Raw genomic sequence first — 18,861 nt, 5'->3', positions numbered from 1 at the left:
ATCGGCATGCTCAAACTTAGCTAGACTAGAGCATTTTTTAATGTCTATGCTATTGATGAGCCATGACATAATTTTTGCATGCCCTATCCTCCATTCTTTCCATTTCTTTTCATAAGTGGCTAACACCTTACTCTTCTCTTTTTCCGTTAGAGGAACCTCTTTATCACCCTCTTTCTTGGTAAGAGATAGTTTAGGTTCCAAATCGGAACCATCCACTATACCCCATAAACCTTTTCCCCAAATGTGGTGCTTCATAATCGAAGCCCACATTACATAGTTAGTATCATTTAGCTTCATAGGAATGATGGTGATCTTATCATTGTCATCCATTTTTTACAAGGGTAAGAGAGGAATAAATAGGAGAGAGAGAGAAAAATAAAAAGAAAAGAAAAAGAGTAGACAAAAGAATAAGAGAGGATACAAAACCAAATTTTTTTGTAGCACAAGTTCGCCTTTCTTCAAACAAATCTTCTTGAGCCAAGAACAAGGTGATGAAACACCTTTTGTAAATGTGGCACGGAAATCGAGGCGGAAGCACTTCAAGATCTAAGGATTTCGTAGCTCTGATACCATGTAATGAAATGGTGGTCTTCAACAAATGCACAAATAACTCACAAACAAGTGTCTATTGGAGACACTACAAGCATGACCCTTGAAAGGGTATAAAAGGAAAAACACTTGAAAAATAAATAATACTTTATTCATGAACAAAATGCTTAAGAAGCATGGTTATTTACATTGAAGGGGTTCACCCCTATATATACAAAAAAGTGGGAGAGAGGAAAGCTCATTTTGAGCTCTCCAAAAGAGACGTTGGATTCAAACGTCTCTTAATATAGATGTTGGACTATAGTCCAACAACATTTATTATAGCTGTTGGACTACAGTCCAACAGCTATTTGCACAGTCAAGTTCCAACAGGAACTTGACTGGATCAAATATCTAGTTTCTATTGAACTAGATGCTAAAAAAGAAAATAAAGAAAAATAAAAAAAGAAAATAATAAAAGAAAATATAATAATATTAAAAATATATATATATATATATATATATATATATATATATATATATATATTACAGATTACATTTTAACACTGCCAACAACAACTCCTTTACTTCTCCATCCTTCCTAGCCTCTGCTTGTGGAGCTTTCACTTTGTTTTGAGGATTAAACCAACAATTTGCTTTAATGTGTCCTTTCTTGTTGCATAGAAAACAAGTGGGAATGGGTCTTGGTCCTTGTATATTGGGTGTCGGAAGTATGCCACGACCTCCATAGGTGTTTCTCCCTGGGCCTCCTTTTCCTCGAAAAGAGCTTCCTCGTCCTCGGCCATAACTCATTCCCATAGCCAGCACATTTTGTGTTCATGAATTCCCATAAGAATCTTCAGAAGATCCTTTCAGGGTCATCTCATATTGCAATAACTTCGCACGAAGATCTTCAAACTTTGGAAGTTCTGGTAAACATAATAAGGTAGTTGTCATAACATGATAGTCTGACCCCAATCCACTCAAGGTTTGTTGTACTTTATTCTTTTCACTGACAAGACACCCAACAACAACCAGCTGGTCCGTGATGCCTTTCATTTTGTTCAAGTATTCCATAACAGACATGAAATCTTTCTTCAACATTTAAAACTCTCGCTTAAGATACATAATTCTTGCCTCAGAAATTTGCGAATACGTCTGAACTAACTCATCCCACAGTTCCTTGGTCGTACAATCATCAGGAAGAGCAATGAGGACTTCCTGTGAGAGAGTTGGAGTGATGTAGGCCACTAACGATTGATCCCTCTTCATCCAAGCAACATATTCTGGGTTCTTGCGAAGAACAACAGACTGTTCTCCTTTATCGTTCGCCTTTTCTTGTGAGAGGAATTCTGGAGGTGATGGAACAGATCCATCCAGATGACCAGAGAGGTCCTGACTCTTTATAAATGGAATGATCTGTCTTTTCCAGGTTAAGAAATTGAAGTTATTCAATTTTTCAGAGACTAGTTGACCGAGAAAGCTTGAGGACAGACATGACTGTCCATAAGAGGAATCCATTCACAGCAGAGGACTCGGCTAACAGGGTTTTAGGTATATCACAGCCAAGGTTTCGACTGACAGGGCACTCGGCTGTCACTTAGGTATAGATCAGCAGAAATGGGAATCACGCACAACAGAAAAGAAAAAGAGATACAACAGTTCCAATATAGAGCAGTTCCAGAACCCACGAAAACAACAATTTTAGGATCGCGCACAACAGTTCCAACATGGGAGATACAACAGTTCCAGAACCCACAAAAACAACAGTTTTAGAATCACGCACAACAGTTCCAGTCAGCCACGAAAACAGTAATTTCAGAATCACGAACTCACCGTGAATATTTCCAGAAAGGGTCGATTTAGATTTAGAATCACGAACTCACCGTGAAAAAAATTTCAGAAAGAATCGTCTGTCACCGTGAAAGGGATCTGTCTTTACCGAGAAATCGAGCCACCGTGAAACAGTCACCGTGAAATCGAGCCACCGTGAAATCGAGCCACCGTGAATCAAAGGCAGCTCTTCACGCACAATCGTCACGCTGCTTTGATACCATGAAAGAAAGAAGCCTTTAATCTCCACGCTTACCTGCAAGAGAGAAAGAGAGAGAGGGGAGAGAGAGAGAGAGAAGGGAGAGAGATTTCAGAAAGAGGTGTTCAGTCGTGTATCGGCTGACCCTTTCATTCTATTTAAAAGTATTAAGTAAAAATAAAACTAGGGTACAAAAATACCCTTTTAACATGTTAATTTACATTTACACCAATTGGGTCTAGACCCGATCCAATATATAAATGGATCGGGTCAGACATATACACAGTGATAACTTCTTTTCATGAACAACTTGCTTTTAAGCATCGAAAAGCGGTCCTTGGTTAACCCTTTGGTAAATATGTCTGCAACCTGTCTTTCAGTGCTGACAAACTCAGGCTCGATCTCTTTTTCTTTAACCTTATGTCTCACAAAGTGTTGGTTGATCTCAATGTGCTTGGCACGACTGTGATGTACTGGATTGAATGACATGTTGATAGCACTTTGATTGTCACAGAGCAAGGTAGTGTGGGAGATCTTTTCTCCTACTTCAGTTAGAAGATGCCTGATCCATGTGACTTCGGCAGTGGCAGCAACCATGGATTTATATTCAGCCTCAGTGCTTGATCTAGCAATAGCTTTTTGTTTTCTACTGCTCCAAGAGATTAAATTTCTTCCAATGAAGACACAATATCCTGATGTAGATCTTCGTTCGTCAGGATCTCCTGCCCAGTCTGCATCACAATATACAGTAATTTCGTGCTCGTCTTGGCCATATGACTATGGTAAATATATCAATCCATCCCCAATAGTCCCTTTCAGATATCTAAGGATCCTCTTGACTGCTTCCATATGTCTAGTACGTGGCACATGCATAAATTGAGACACTTGATTGACTGAATAAACAATATCAGGTTTAGTGAATGTGAGGTATTGTAACATTCCTATTATGCTACGATACCTGGTGGGGTCATCACACAGATCTCCATCATGAGCGTTAAGTTTTTGATGAAGTACACTCGGAGTTCCCAGAGGTTTGCAGTCTTTCATGCCTGCCTTGCTGAGAACATCTACGGTGTACTTGTGTTGAGTGAGTGTCAAGCCATGAGCTTGGTTATCAACTTCTACACCAAGGAAATAGCGTAGAACTCCAAGATTTTTCATTTTGAACCTTTGACTTAATAAGTCTTTTATTTCTTGGATGTGGTCCGTAGAGTTTCTTGTGATGATAATATCATCGACATAAATTAATAATAGAGTGGTCACAGGCGGGCTTTTAAAAATAAATAATGAGTGGTCCAGCATGGAACGTGAAAATCCATGTTTTTGAATCTCTAGCGAGAAGCTATCAAACCAAGAGCGAGATGCTTGCTTCAGGCCGTAGATGGCTCTTTTTAGCTTACATACATGGGTTTTACAATTTTTTTCTTGATATCCAGGGGGTTGTTCCATGTATACTTTCTCCTTCAAATTCTCATGTAAGAATGCATTTTTTACATCAAGCTGACTCAACTTTCATCCATGTTCAACAGTCAGGGAAATGATGATTCGAATTGTTCTCATTCTTACAACCGGACTAAAAGTCTCATCATAGTCTTGCCCTGCTTCTTGAGTGAATCCTTTTGCTATAAGCCTTGCCTTATATCATTCAATGGTTCCATCTAGCTTGTACTTGATTTTGTAGACCCATTTGCATCCGACAACATTTTTGTCAGGTGGTCTGGGAACAACTTCACATGTTCCACATTCATGCAAGGCTTGCATTTCATCATTCATGGCTTCTACCCATTTCATAGAAGCGGTTGCCTGATAATACATGATGGGCTCTTCGTCCTTATTGATGGCAGTTAAAAACAGTTGAAGATCCAAGGAGTTGTTATAACTAACCCACCTGTCAATAGGATGTCGTATGCGGTTTGATTTTCTGGCTGCAAGAGTATGAGAAGGCGCAAGATTGGCGACTGAGACATGATCTGAATGGCTTGATGTTGTCGGTCTCTGTCTAGAATAGACAATGCCTTTGTATCTGCGCGGTACTTCTTCTGTATTCTGTGACCCCGACGTCCTGGTGTTCTCAAACACCTCTCCTTCTTGTTGCACACAATCTGAGGAACATGCTTCATTGGAGCCAGCAAAAAGTTCTGAGCTCAGCCAAGGATAATAAATTTCAGTTGGCATATTCGTTGTGTCAGCTCCGTGATCAAAATTTTGTTCATCAAAGACAACGTTTTTTGAGGTTCTGATGCGTTTGTTGGTGAGATCATAACACCTGTATCCTTTGTAGTCATCTGCATATCCCACAAATATGTACTTTTGGGCTTTGTCTTGAAACTTGTTTCTCAGGGACTGATCGAATGCACATAGCAGACATATCAAAAAACACGCAGATTATAAAAACTAGGATGAGTTCCAAAAAGACAGTGATAAGGAGACTTATTTTCTAGAACAACCATAGGCAATCTATTTATCACATGCACGGTAGAATGGAAAGCTTTTGTCCATAGGTTGATGGGAAGATTGCTGTCATGAAGCATACTCATGGCACTTTCAACGATATGCCTGTGTTTTCGTTCAACAATTCCATTTTGTTGAGGGGTGTGAGGACAGGACACCCTTCTTCTTATTCCGTTATTTTGAAGAAAAGAAATAAAATCACGGGATGAGAATTCCCCACCTCCATCACATTGGAAAAATTGAATGGACTCAGAAAATTGATTTTTGACAAGGGAAAGAAAATTTTGAAACAAAGATAAGACTTCCGACTTATTTTTTATGAAATATATCCAAGTGTATCGAGAATAGTTATCAACAAATATTAGATAGTATTTGCTTCCAGATCCAGAGGCAATTGGGGCGGGTCCCCATACATCAGAACAAATTATCTCAAAAGGTTTTGAAGCTCTCTTATTAATGGAATGAAAAGGCAATACATGACTCTTGCAGGAAAGACAACTGGAACATTTGTGATTGTTCTCATCCCTATTGAGACTTTCTTTTGGAATGAGATTATTAGATACAAGTTTCTCAATAAAATGACTCCCATAATGTGCTAATCGACTATGCCATAAGAATGGCTTATTACATTCAAAAATACTAAAAACATTAGCAGAAGAGGATGAACACGACTCTAATGAGGGCTTTGAATTCAGGTGGACAGGGCGAACAACATGACAAGGAGCTTCTTCAAAGACATACATATTGCCTCGTCTCTTTCCTTCAACGAATGTTTCCCTCGTGTGTAGGTCCTTGACCTGCACAAAGAAGGGAGTGAATTCAACTGAAGCATTATTATCATCAATAAGTTTGGAAACAGAGACAATATTTTTCTTAATGTCAGGAGCATGAAGAACGTCAGAAAGAGTAAGAGTGAAATATGACATGGGAATGACAGTTTTTCCAACATGAGAAACAGGACGGTGGGATCCATCTCCAGTGACAATCTTACTTTTTCCAAAATAAGGAATGGGATTAGAAATCTTACCTGCATCACCTGTCACATGAGTCGCTGCCCCTGAGTCGACAAACCAAGTGCCTTCATCACTCTGCTTCAATTTCAACTCTGACAAGGCAGATATCAGCAGATCTTTAATCTCTCCACTATTTGAGAACTTCCTTTTGTTTTCTGTCTGTGGACCCTTTCCTTTATTCTCTGGATTATGCCAACAATTCACCTTGATATGCCCCTTTTTGTTACAAAGGAAACAAGTAGGAATGGATCTTGATCCCTGCACATGAGCTAATGTATTTGGAGTGGGAAGCAGACCACGCCCTCCGTGTCCACTTCGCCCTTGTCCTCCTCGTCTTCGTCCTCTACCATAAGTCACTCATGTGGCAAAAACTTCTTGAGAATTTGTGTGAATGTGAGATTCCTCAGAGAACCCTTTCAGAATCATTTCATACTGAATCAATTTTGCTCGCAATTCATCAAAGGTAGGAAGGGCAGGGAGACACAATAGTGAAGTGACGATCATATTGTAGTTGGATCCCAATCCACTCAGAGTTTGTTGTACCATATCACTGTCACTCACCGCGCATTCTATAACTGCAAGTTGGTCTGTGATAGTCTTCATCTTGTTCAGATATTCCATGATGGTCATGAAATCTTTTCTCAGCATTTGAAATTCCCTCTTTAGAAAAACCATTCGTGCCTGCGAAACTTGTGAATATGTTTGAACCAATTTTTCCCAAAGTTGCAGAGCAGTACAATTGTCGGGAATTACAACAAGGACCTCTTCGGACAAGGTGAAAGTGATATATGCAACCACCGACTGATCTTTCCTTTCTCAGTTGAGGTACTCTACATTCTTGACATACACAATTGAACTTACTCCTTTGTCGTCTTTTTCCTCTCTCATAACAAATTTGAGTGGAGCGTGAGTGGTTCCATCAAGGTGACCTAAGAGACCTTGACTCCTTATAAAAGGAATGATTTGTCTTTTCCAAAACAAGAAGTTTGAGGTAGTTAACTTTTCAGAAACGAGTTGAGTGAGAAAACTTGAAGAAAGATTGGATTAAGAGGAATGAAGATCCATGAAGAAAAGAGTTTTAACAAGAAAAAAGGAACCCCTTTGTTAAAATATGGTATGTGTATGGATCTGGATTCAGATCCAAATCCACACGTTATGTTTTAACACATGCTCAATGCCATTTCATTAATGGCATTCCTGTAATTTTTCTGTTATCTCAGCTATTGTATTTTTACCTATTTATAAAGTTTAGGGCTGGGAGGTTGGGTTAACGTGCGCCGCCCCCAGCCATTGTGAATCTCCCTCCTCTCTCTCTTTTCTTATTTTCTGCAGTGAAGGCTGAACCCCACACAGAATCTTATATGGTATCAGAGCTCCAGGTTGCGGAACCCTACCAGACGTGTGTTCAGCGAGATCTGAAGATTTCTGAAGGAACAATTTTTGATACACCTCTTCGTCCATTCTTCTTCCTTCCTGGTAACTTTTGCACTCGTTCATTTTTCTGATTCTTGTTCATTCCTCTGAATTCACAGTTCTCTTCTTCAACATTAACGTCTGCAGCATCATTAACGTCTGCAATTTTCATATTTAACGCCCCTCTTCGACATCAACGACTGCAGTTTTCGTCTCTTTGATTGCAGTCTCTTTGATTGCAATCCCTTTGATTCATGTTTTCCCTCTTTGATTGCAGTCTCCTTTTGATTGCAATCAAATCTACTGCAGTTTTTGAGTATTTTTTTATTTATTTCCTCTTTGATTACAAAAGTTTTCTTTTCTATTACTGTTTAATGTTTTCTGTGCAACGCTTATAGGCAGGTTATAACAATCTAAAATCTCGACCCTAAAAAAAAAGGGTTTACGTCTATTAGTATCACGAGTGCATCCCTTATTAAAGTTCTATTGATTGATTAAGTGATCTTCAATTTTCTTTTCTTTCTCTTCATTCGTCTTGTTCGTTTATTCGTTGTCCCATTGATATGGATTACTCTTCGTCATCCACCTTGCCCTCCGGTCCCTCTGCAAATTTCTTGAGTCAGCTTGTTACAGAAAAACTTACTCACTCTAATTTTTTGACCTGGAAGAGACAAATACTTCCTTTTATACGGAGTCAGGATCTCGATGAACATCTGGATGGTTTGGTTCCTATACCACCACGGTTTATTTTGCAGGAAACCACCAATGAGAAGGGTGACACAATTACTATTTCCTTTAAGAATCCGGAGTATACAGCCTGGAGGAAGCGTGATCAGTCTTTGGTTGCTTATATTACGTCAACACTATCTCAAGAAGTGTTGGTTACTCTTTTAGATGATTGCACTGCGGCGGATCTGTGGAGTAAGTTGTCTCGGACATACTCTGAGATATCAGAAGCTTGAGTTATGTACTTAAAAAATGAGTTTCAAAGTTTGAAGAAAGGCTCCATGCCAGTCATGGAATACATAGGCCGCTTGAAGAGTATTACTGACCAATTGGCGGTTATTGGAAGTGCTATTTCAGATAAAGATAAAGTTCAACAACTCCTCAATGGATTGGGCCCTGATTTTGACATGTTTACCACAACTTTGTCATGCCTTCCTCACTTGCCTACTTTTGACGATCTTCAAGCGAAACTTCTCCAGCATGAGATGATTATGAAACAAAGAGCAGAAGGAAATGAATCAGTTCGTTCTCATTCAGTTTTGGCCATGGACACTTCTGTCGGTTTTGGACGAGGAAATGGAGGGCATCAAGGAGGCAGAGGCCGCGGGCGTTTTGGGCAGGGAGGTCGTGGTATCTTGCCTACACCTAATATTTCTGGTGTTTTTAATACAGGGAATCAGAGGAGAGTGCTCACTTGTTTCTTATGTAACAAAAGAGGACATGTGAAAGCTGATTGTTGGTTTAATCTACAACATAGAGGAAAAATAAACAAAATTGAAAATAAGTCAGCTACTACTGTGGACACGAAAGCGCCATCTACAGATATGCAACAACTTTTGTTATCAGCATTGTCACAGATGACGATCAAGCAAAATGAACAAGGCGAGTGGTATGTTGATTTCGGCGCTGCCACTCATGTTACGGGTAATGTCGGTAAGTTATCTCACTTATTGCCTTATTCTGAAAAAGGTAGTATAGTTACGGGAGATGGAACTTATCACTCCATTAGTCATACTGGCAGTGCACATATCTCTATGTCAGAGTCCTCACTTCACTTGTCCAATGTTCTCCTTGCTCCTAATATTAAAAAGAACATTGTTTCTAGAGCTAAACTTGTTGATGATATGAATTCTTCCGTCGAATTTACTCCCTCTTCTGTTTATGTTAAGGATCTACGAACGAAGGAGACGTTCGCTAAGGGGGAGCGACAAGGAAACATGTACGTCTTCAAGGAGATTCCCTCCATGTCTTCACCTTCAGCCTCAATCCTCCAGTTGAAGTCATCCAAGCATTCTTCAGTGTCTTCGCCTTCAGAGTCTTTGTTTTTTCCTTCGTTGGAAGTTTTTAATTCATCTCATTGTAATAAGCCAGATATTTGGCACAGTCGTTTGGGCCATTGTAGTCGGGGCTTCGTTGAAAGTCTTGTATCTGATGGTCTTCTTCCAGAGTCTAGTTTATGTTCATTTTTAGATAATAATAAATGTTCCTCATGCGAACTCTGCAAAAGCCATGTTCTTCCGTTTCATATTATTAATAAAAGGACTTCAAAGCCATTTGAGATTATTTGTTCTGATGTTTGGGGACCCACACCTATTCCTTCTCTTTCCGGTAGTCGTTACTATGTTATCTTTATTGATTCTTATTCCCGTTATACTTGGATATATTTCTTGAAACATAGGCATGAAGTTTTTTAACTATTTCGGGAATTCCATTCGATGGTCAAAACAAAATTTTCCTATGATATTGTGCATTTACAATGTGATGGTGGGGGCGAGTATTCATCAAACAAGTTTATTGCCTTTCTTCGGGATAAAGGAATAAGTCGACAGGTTTCTTGCCCTCATACCCCTCAACAAAATGGGGTTGCGGAAAGGAAACATGGGCATATTGTCGAGAGTGCGATGAGCATGTTACATGATAGCAATGTGCCCGTTAGTCTCTGGACAGAAGTTTTTCATACATCTGTTCATGTCATAAATTGTCTTCCTATGGCACTTCTAGATCAGCACTCTCCATATTATACTTTATTTGGGCAACATCCCTCTTATGATGAGTTGCGAGTTTTTGGTTGTGTATGTTATGTACATATTGATTCATCTCTGCGAAATAAGTTTCAGGACAAGGCCGTTAAGTGCAGATTCGTTGGGTATGCGGATGAATACAAAGGCTATCGATGCTATGATCCTACTACAAAACGTATTAGGACCTCTAGGAATGTTGTTTTTGATGAACAAAATTTTTAGGTAAATGACTCTAAAGTGTTGCCATCTCGAGAAGTAGAGGTATATGATCCATGGATGAGCGCAGATCTTTTTGCTAATGCAGGAGAAACATGTCAGGCGAATTGTACTTCCTTTGGCTTGAGCAGGGGGTTGGATGACTCACAAATGCGTGTTGAACCATCTCCAGTAAAACCACCCCTAGTAGAACGCTTCTCTGGACAAATATACACTAGACGGGACAAAAATATAAAGCAGAGGAATGTAGAAAGCATCGCTAATGATCCGGCTCAAAGGCCGTCATGCATTAGGCATCCTATTCAACGATGGGTGAGTTATGAGACCTTTTATCTTGATTTTCAGTTGTTTATGTCTCAGCTCACAAAACAGGATGAACCCACTTGTTTTAATCAAGCTCTTCAATCTCGTCATTGGACTGAAGCTATGAATGAAGAAATGGAAGCACTTCATTAGTGCCAGACTTGGGAAATAGTACCTCGGCCAGAATGAAAGAATGTAGTTGACTCAAAATGGGTTTATAAAAGAAAGTATAAGCCTTAAGGAAGTATTGACAGATATAAGGCGCGACTTGTTGCTCGGGGATTCACACAACAATATGGTGAAGATTACGATGAAACTTTTAGTCCAGTAGTCAAAATGGGTACAATTCGTATCATCATATCCCTAGCAGTCGACCGAGGATGGAGGCTTAGCCAGATGGATGTTAAAAATGCATTCTTGCATGGAACTTTAAAGGAAGAAGTGTATATGGAGCAACCTCTTGGTTATGCCGAAAAGGATCCTACTGTCTGGGTGTGCAAACTAAGGAAATCTCTGTATGGGTTGAAAGAGGCGTCTAGTTCTTGGTTTAAAAGTTTCTCTATGCAAATTCAAAGCTATGGTTTTAGAAGATGCTCTCTGGACCACTCGCTCTTTATTTACCAAAAGACATGCATCGTTATACTTCTTCTTATATATGTTGATGACATTGTGATCACTGGGAGTTCAAATAATCATGTGCAAGATGTGAAGCAGTTTTTAATGAAAACTTTCAAGATGAAAGATTTAGGGGAGTTGAGGTACTTCCTTGGTGTGGAAGTTGACAGGCAACAAGACACATTGATACTCATGCAACAAAAATACACTTTTGATCTTCTAGAAAGAGCCGGGATGACGAATTGCAAACCAGTCAGCACTTCGAGTGTATTACATCAAAGGTTGAGCTCTGAAGATGGTCATCTTTGTGTCAACCCAACAACGTATAGAAGCCTTGTGGGGATGCTGCAGTACTTGACCTTTACCAGACCTGATATAGTTTATGCTGTCAATCAGGTATCCCAGTTTATGCATGCTCCAACAGAAGGTCATATGGAAGTTGTGAAGCGCATTCTACGATATTTAAAAGGAACTATAGGAGATGGACTTGTTTATCGCAAGAACGATAACCTGCATAGAGGGCATGAACTCATCACGATAACCTGCATAGACGCAGATTGGGCAGGGGATTCAGATGAGAGACGATCTGTCTCTGGATATTGTGTATATATTGGACACAATTTAGTGTCCTGGAGTAGCAGAAAACAAAAGGCAGTGGCACGGTCGAGTACAGAGGCTGAATACAGGTCGATGGCTACAGGCATGGCAGACACTACATGGATTAGACATTTATTGAGTGATCTTGGAGAGACAATTATTCGATCATTTCTTCTATGTGACAATCAAAGCGTAATAAACATTGCATGTAATCCTATTCAGCATAGCAGAACGAAGCACATTGAGATTAATTAACATTTTATACGACAAAAAGTCGAGATGAAGGAGATAGAACTACCTCATGTTCGAACAAAAGATCAAGTGGCAGACTTGTTTACTAAGGGGTTAACAGGACATCAATTTTGGCTATTGAAGAGCAAGTTGTACATGCTCCAAGACCATGTACAACTTGAGGGAGGGTGTTAAAATATGGTATGTGTATGGATCTGGATCTGGATCTAGATCCATACGCACGTTATGTTTTAACACATGCTCAATGCCATTTCATTAATGGCATTCCTGTAATTTTTCTGTTATCTCAACCATTGTATTTTTACCTATTTATAAAGTTTAGGGCTGGGAGGTTGGGTTAACGTGCGCTGCCCCCAGCCATTGTGAATCTCCCTCGCTGAACCCCACACAGAATCTTATACCCTTTTTGTGTTACCAGAGTATCCACAGAGTGCTCAGTCTGCAGCCAGAGAGGTTTGTTGATCGTCTTCCTTTTTTTTTTTTTTTGATGACTGAGAAACTCAAAAAAAAAATTGGCGACCAGAGGCTGTCAGAAGAAGGGCTGAGTTTCCTCTTCTACCTTTTGTAAGGTCGGATATTTAAGCAATGAGAAGAAGAAGAAAAATTTCAGACTGTATTTTCAATGTGGAAGCAATGAGAAAAGGAAAAAAAATTCAGACTGTATTTTCAATGTGGATCCCACTCGTAACAGTCAAAAGAAAAATGATACGAGAAAGGACAAAAGAGAGCAAAAGGAATGAGAGTCGAATCAAAAGAGGATGTCACACAACAGGTTGGGACATCAAAAGGGTTTAGAATCCCAGATTTGATGTCGTAGGTCTGCCCGAAATGCACGATCAAACTTGGATATCCAGCCCAGTAGAAGAAGGGATACGCAGAAAAGAGAAGAAGGGATACATAGAAAAAAAATTTTGAATGGGTTATAATTTAATCTTAGTGTTTCACGTGAAACAGGACATTCACGTGAAACGAGCTTTTCCCTTTGTTTGATGTACAGGGTTATCGTGAACCAGGATTCACGTGAACTCCTCGTGAACAGCTTAGGGATTCACGTGAGGCGTGAATCCACTAAAAAGAAAAGAAAAGACGGAAAAAAAAAACAGAAAAGGGAGAAAACGAGAGATGGAGATTGGGAATAGAGGTAAAGAAAAAGAAATCTGAAGGAGAAAAGAAGATGGGAGATAATGAATCCTCAAACCTTTGATCTGTCGCACCTTTGGAATCCTCTTCAACCCCTAGATGGATCTACGCTTTGATACCATGAAAGCTTTCCTTTGCACCTGCGTTGAGAAAGAGAAGAGAGAGAGAGGGAGAGAGAGATCGATTACGGCTGCCACAATTTCAGTAAAAAAAGAAATCGTGACCTAAACTTGTGTATTTAAGTTTACATTACAGTATGGGTCCGGGTCTGGTGTATCCAAACCCGATAAATGTAAAAAGAGTTACATGGTCTTTACATGGATCGGGTCAGATCCTTTGCACCTTTTTCAAAAAGCGCTAGTCGGCCTCTGCCTAGGTGATGGATGTTTAAAAGGCCTAGTCAGAGCCTAGGAGGGACAATTGAATTTATAATAGAATATATTTGTGTAAGACTTAATAGAATTTATACATGCACACACACATACATATGTATATATGGTAAAAAAGGAAAGACAAGCTTGGGCCTATGCAGGGACTAGTCAGTGCCTAGGTGGGGTCTAATCGGACTAATCAGGACCTTTTAAGTTCAGGGCGCCTAAGTGCCCTGGACTAGGCGCTGACCAGACGCCTAGGGCGACTAGGCCCGTGGTTGCCAATTTTGACTACATAGATATTAAACCTGCTTAATCCATGCATATTTTTCTTTGACAATTGATCTTTGTCTTAAGGTTTGATTTACATAGACCAGTCCTTTTAACTATTCAGTATCTATCTTGAGAAAAATCTACATTTGAAGAGGGTGAATGAAATTCATCATACTAGCCCAACTCTACACCATGTCAAGCATAAGGAGCTTCGTGAGAAGAAAGACTTGATCCTGTTCTTGTTAGTCATGATATTATCGTGCATCTTCAGTGATATGCAACCTGGCCATATGTAATGGAAGAATGATTAAGATATCCCTAAAGACTAAAATGAATGATGCATGTGTGTGTGCATTAATGAACATATTGTTAATGTGGTGAGCTAATTTATGTGTGCTCCCTGCTGTTACTACTTTTATACGAAAGCAATTTATTGAATACTCAAAGCGTCTTTGATAGCGCCGACAAAATATCAGCAGGGATATTTTGTCCCCATTTAGCATGGGTCCTGCAGACGCTATGAAACACTTTAAAAATACACCCACTCAGGAGGCATGTTTTCGAGATAACATGGAGAAAAAGTCACAGTTTTCCGCTGAGTTTTGTCAGCATGTCAAACACGCCCTCAAAGCATAACTTTGGAAAAGGCAAAATCCTTTTCCAACAACGATTGCATGAAGTGTATATTGGGCCTAGGCTTTTAGAGGTAAGAAAGCCAACTTCTGGTGTGGGTTTGTTGGAGGCAGAATATTCTCTTTGAGGATCAAGAAACAAATGCCATGACCAGACGAATTGTCAAGGCCAAATAGGGTACCATCACCATAATGCATGGTATGTATATGCACACACTTGCACCAAGAAAAGTATTTAGATAAAAGTCCCTATTTGGTGGATTTGGGGATAGAATTGAATCTTCCTATTTTTGGGTGAGGCAAACAATAAACATTCACATAGATGCTAGATTGCCGTACCATGAGAGGAAAACATGTCACCAGTTAATTGTTTCTTCATTAATGAGAAGATTAACATGGAAATAGAAACTCCACATGCACTGTCTTCTTTATTCAATTGGACTTTCAGAAGATCAAGACTTCTAAAACTCGAGCAGCAAAGAGTTTTTTTCTCAATTAAGACAGATATTGAGCAAGCCAAGAACAATTTATATATTCACCCTAATCTGGGTAAATGGCCATTGCTTAATGTGGATGAGCAATATTACTCTCTCTCTCTCTCTCTGTGGTCCCATATGTGATCTTCTACAATCACGAGGAATGAGATACAAGGAAATTGAAGGTGAGATTTTAGAGCATCCTAGTTGCGTGATGATACTTTATACTGGAGAGAGTAAATTATAACTTGTGAAAGAAAAGAAGAAATATATCTCTGCAGAAAATTTCAATTGCTTTTCTTCACAAATAAGAAACTTTTGCCAAGCTTTTTGTCTACGGAAATTTATAGTTTCTTTGTTAGAATCATGCTAAAGATGAGTTGATGAGGTGATGAAAATACCATGAAAACCAAATTCTATCTGATTTTAGAGGAAAAGGATCTATGAAGGAGAAAAGGAAAAAGGATCCATCTTCAACTTGCTCAAGGATTTCCAAATTTGAAGATGAGTTGAAGAATTATTCAGAAGTTCTTTTCTGAGTTCTGAGAACATGAAAATTCACCTGTGTATCCACTAAAAAATTTTTGCGTGGTTTAAAGGCCTTTTAGATATATAGATTTCTGTCTGGCATTTTGTAAGATTCTGTCATTTTATGTCCCAGATGTGTGTAAATCTTAATGATGCAATTATGGTGAACCGTATATTCTTCTCATTTTGAAGATATGCTAGTTATTTTTTTTAAGGATTGGGTTATGCACATTATAAAAATGTATAGTTGAGATTAAAATCTATTTTAATGCTTTTATTTACATCATGATCTTTTTTAATTATACATTGTTTATTTGGTTAGTGAATATTAGTGGCACATATTTTGCATTTCTGAGAAAGGGAAAAGCCACACCCAATTTATTTTCCTTTGTTCCATTTTGCTTGTATCAAGCCCAGTAGTATGTTATTTACTTTGATTTTGTTAAATCACTGTATGCCAGCATATTATTAGTTAACTGTGCAAGGTAAGGTGACCCTTGCTTCGATATTTGCTGTCCTCTGAGTCAAGCATCAAGAGAGTTGTAAAGGGTCTCTTATCTGTTAAAGCACTCTCAGAATGAGTTTTTTGTCCATGTTCAACCAAATTGAGATTCTCTTGGTATCTTCAAAAAGCTACCTCTGTTCATTTGTGTGGTTTTGATAAAAATATTTACCAGCTATGTCACAGGGATTCGGCCAAGCAGGTGCCGCACCCGCGTCGACGCGACACGATGCGGGTGCGGCACCCGGTGAGGTCAACGCACCCAGGGTTATTTTGGTCCAGTTTTTAGATTTAAAAAAAAAAATCTGCCCGATGAAATGGGCTGCAGAGGGGAGGATTAGGGCAAATCCTCCCTTCGTCTCCTCTCCGACTCCCTCTTCTCTCCGCCGACCCCTCCGCAGCCGCCGACCGCTCCGCCGGACCTCTTTAGGTATGCCCCTGACTCCCTCTGCTCTCCTCCTCTCCTCTCCGACTCCCTTTGCTCGCCTCCTCTCCTCTCCGTCTTCCCTCTCTCCCTCTTAGAATGTCGGGGAGGGGCCCGGCGGCGTCGTGGCTGCAGCGTTCTGTCGTTGTTGGTTCCCTTTTCGCTATGTGGGCTTTCGGATGTTCGGTATGTGTGGGGGGGGGGGGGAGTCGAAACAGCTCTCCTTCCTGCACTGATATTTTCAATGTCAGAATTGACGGATGACGCTTCGCAGTTGCGCGGCCTTCGGGCCAGTGCTGCAACGTTTACGAAGGATACTACTTGGTTGATCCTGCCATTAGTCATATGCTTGTCTCAAAGATTAAGCCATGCATGTGTAAGTATGAACTAATTCAGACTGTGAAACTGCAAATGGCTCAGTTAAATCAGATATTGTGATAATTGTTTTTTATTTCATTAGTGTTAATGTTGTTAACTGATAAAACTTAATATATATATATATATATTGCCTCACCCCTGCACCCAAGGCTTTTGAAAGTGCTGCACCCACACCCGCAGCCATGTGACATAGTTTACTAGTTATAAAATATTCTCTGTACATGTAAAGGCAACGCTAAAACACCTGTTGACAAGAAGCGGAAGCCTGAAGCATCCAGTGAAAAGAAGCAAGAATCGTCCAGTAGGAAGCAGAAGCGAGAAGCATCCAGTATGAAGCAGAAGCCAGGAGCATCCAGTGACAAGATGGAAGAAATATCTAGTAGCAGGAAGCAGAAGCAAGAACCATCCAGTGACAAGAAGCAAGAAACGCCCAGTACCAGGAAGCAGCAGCAAGAAGCATCCAGTGGCAAGAAGAAGCGAGAAGTATCCAGTAGCAGGAAGCAGAAGCAAGATGCATCCAGTTTGGCTAACAAAGATACAGATGTTTCGACCCCCGTAAGTTTTTTCCCTTTATGCACATCATGTTCTCCTTTTAGGTTGAGAATCAAAACCCAGGTTGACCTAAAGATTATTTTTTTCTTTTTAAGTTTTTTGTTGTGTTGCCTTCTTTTCTTACTGGGGCTGGGTGGTTGGGCAAATGTTTTTGAATGATCCAGCTCAACTTTGGTAAATAACCTACTTTGGGAGTTTTTTTTACATAGTTGATTAAGCCAATTGCATTTCAAAGGTTCAGAAGATGATTTTGGCAAAAAAAAAAACAGTATTATATGGTTGTCTGGGGAAAGATTATTGAAACAATTATCCAGCCTTCAGCCAGTTGTGGGTCCTATTTCAAAGCCCTTGTTAAAGCAAAGGCTCCTCATTCTCAGGTGCTTCATCATTCAGTAGAATAATGATAACCAAAGCCATCCTGTCTGTTACTCTAGGTGCCTATTCATATGTCGCTACAATGCTTAACCATAGGTTGGCCTGAGATTGCATGGGCACAGAGCTTGTCTGTTTTTGCAAAAGTTCTTGAACAGATGGAGTAGGCCGAGTCAGCAGGAACTGGTTGTCTGAATCCTATATCAGTTAAATACTTGCTAAGAAAGTGGACAATCTTACGGACCTACCAATCTTAGCAAGAAACTAGTGAGTTGACTAATAGTCAACTGGATTGTGTTGTCATGAGTGGTCTTACACCCAAAGTAGTTACAAATGTTTTTAGGTCCAAACTTGACTGTCCGTGTCCCTAGTCACATTAAACACTAACAGTTGCATGGTCCAACTAGGCTGCTTGATGCATTAGCAGACTTCTCTTTTGTGTTGACATAATTGAGAATCTTTTAACATTTCAATCAGGTGGTTGATCCTTCAGACGGTATTTCTGATAAAAGAGCAAGGCAACGAAGAGTGATGCGTTCACTTGGTCTTGTTGCTCCATCTGGTTCACCATTCGAGCAGCTCACCAATGAAGAGATACAAACCCCATAGTAGTATTGCTACAATGTTTCCATTGAGATTGTAAATATCTGTATGAAACCTCCATCATCTGATCTATTCTCTCCAGCAGTTACCATGGAAGAAAGTTACAGATGAACTTTTAAGTTTTGTAAGGTTTTGTTGCTCCTGCATGTGCACTTTACCAATCAATATATCTCGTTTTGTTATTGATGGCTGCACTTATTTATAGATAGTTGATGTCTCTAGTGGCCTGGCAAGCGCAACTCCAAATTTTTTGAAAGATTTTTTTGTACAAGTTTGATAGGATATAAGTAGTTAAAGCAAGTCATACATCTGATTTTTTGGTCAGACACCTAGCTAAACTAGCTAGGTCGGGGATGACCAAAATATGGAAGGATCATCCCCTGGATTGGCATCCTTCAAAGGAAGTCCATTTAAATGTACAGTTATTACACTGAATTAATGAA

At 39.6% G+C, this 18,861-nt stretch overlaps 1 protein-coding gene across 1 annotated transcript in view; it reads left to right on the top strand.

Moving 5' to 3' along the window:
• Nucleotides 1-18,616, top strand: part of LOC149816499 (uncharacterized) — a 30,583-nt gene extending 11,967 nt beyond the window's left edge. Inside the window, exons 6-7 of the mRNA XM_089986597.1 lie at nt 17,121-17,446; nt 18,293-18,616. Coding sequence (XP_089842723.1) covers nt 17,121-17,446; nt 18,293-18,424 — 458 coding nt within the window. The 3' untranslated portion in view covers nt 18,425-18,616. The remainder of the gene's footprint in view (nt 1-17,120; nt 17,447-18,292) is intronic.
• Nucleotides 18,617-18,861: the final 245 nt, after the last annotated feature.

This window comes from Nuphar pumila, chromosome 14, assembly GCF_984573655.1.
Source record: "Nuphar pumila chromosome 14, dmNupPumi1.hap1.1, whole genome shotgun sequence".
Taxonomy (NCBI): Eukaryota; Viridiplantae; Streptophyta; class Magnoliopsida; order Nymphaeales; family Nymphaeaceae; genus Nuphar; species Nuphar pumila.
The sequence above is the reverse complement of the archived record's forward strand: the minus strand, read 5'-3'. Positions and strand labels throughout refer to the sequence as shown.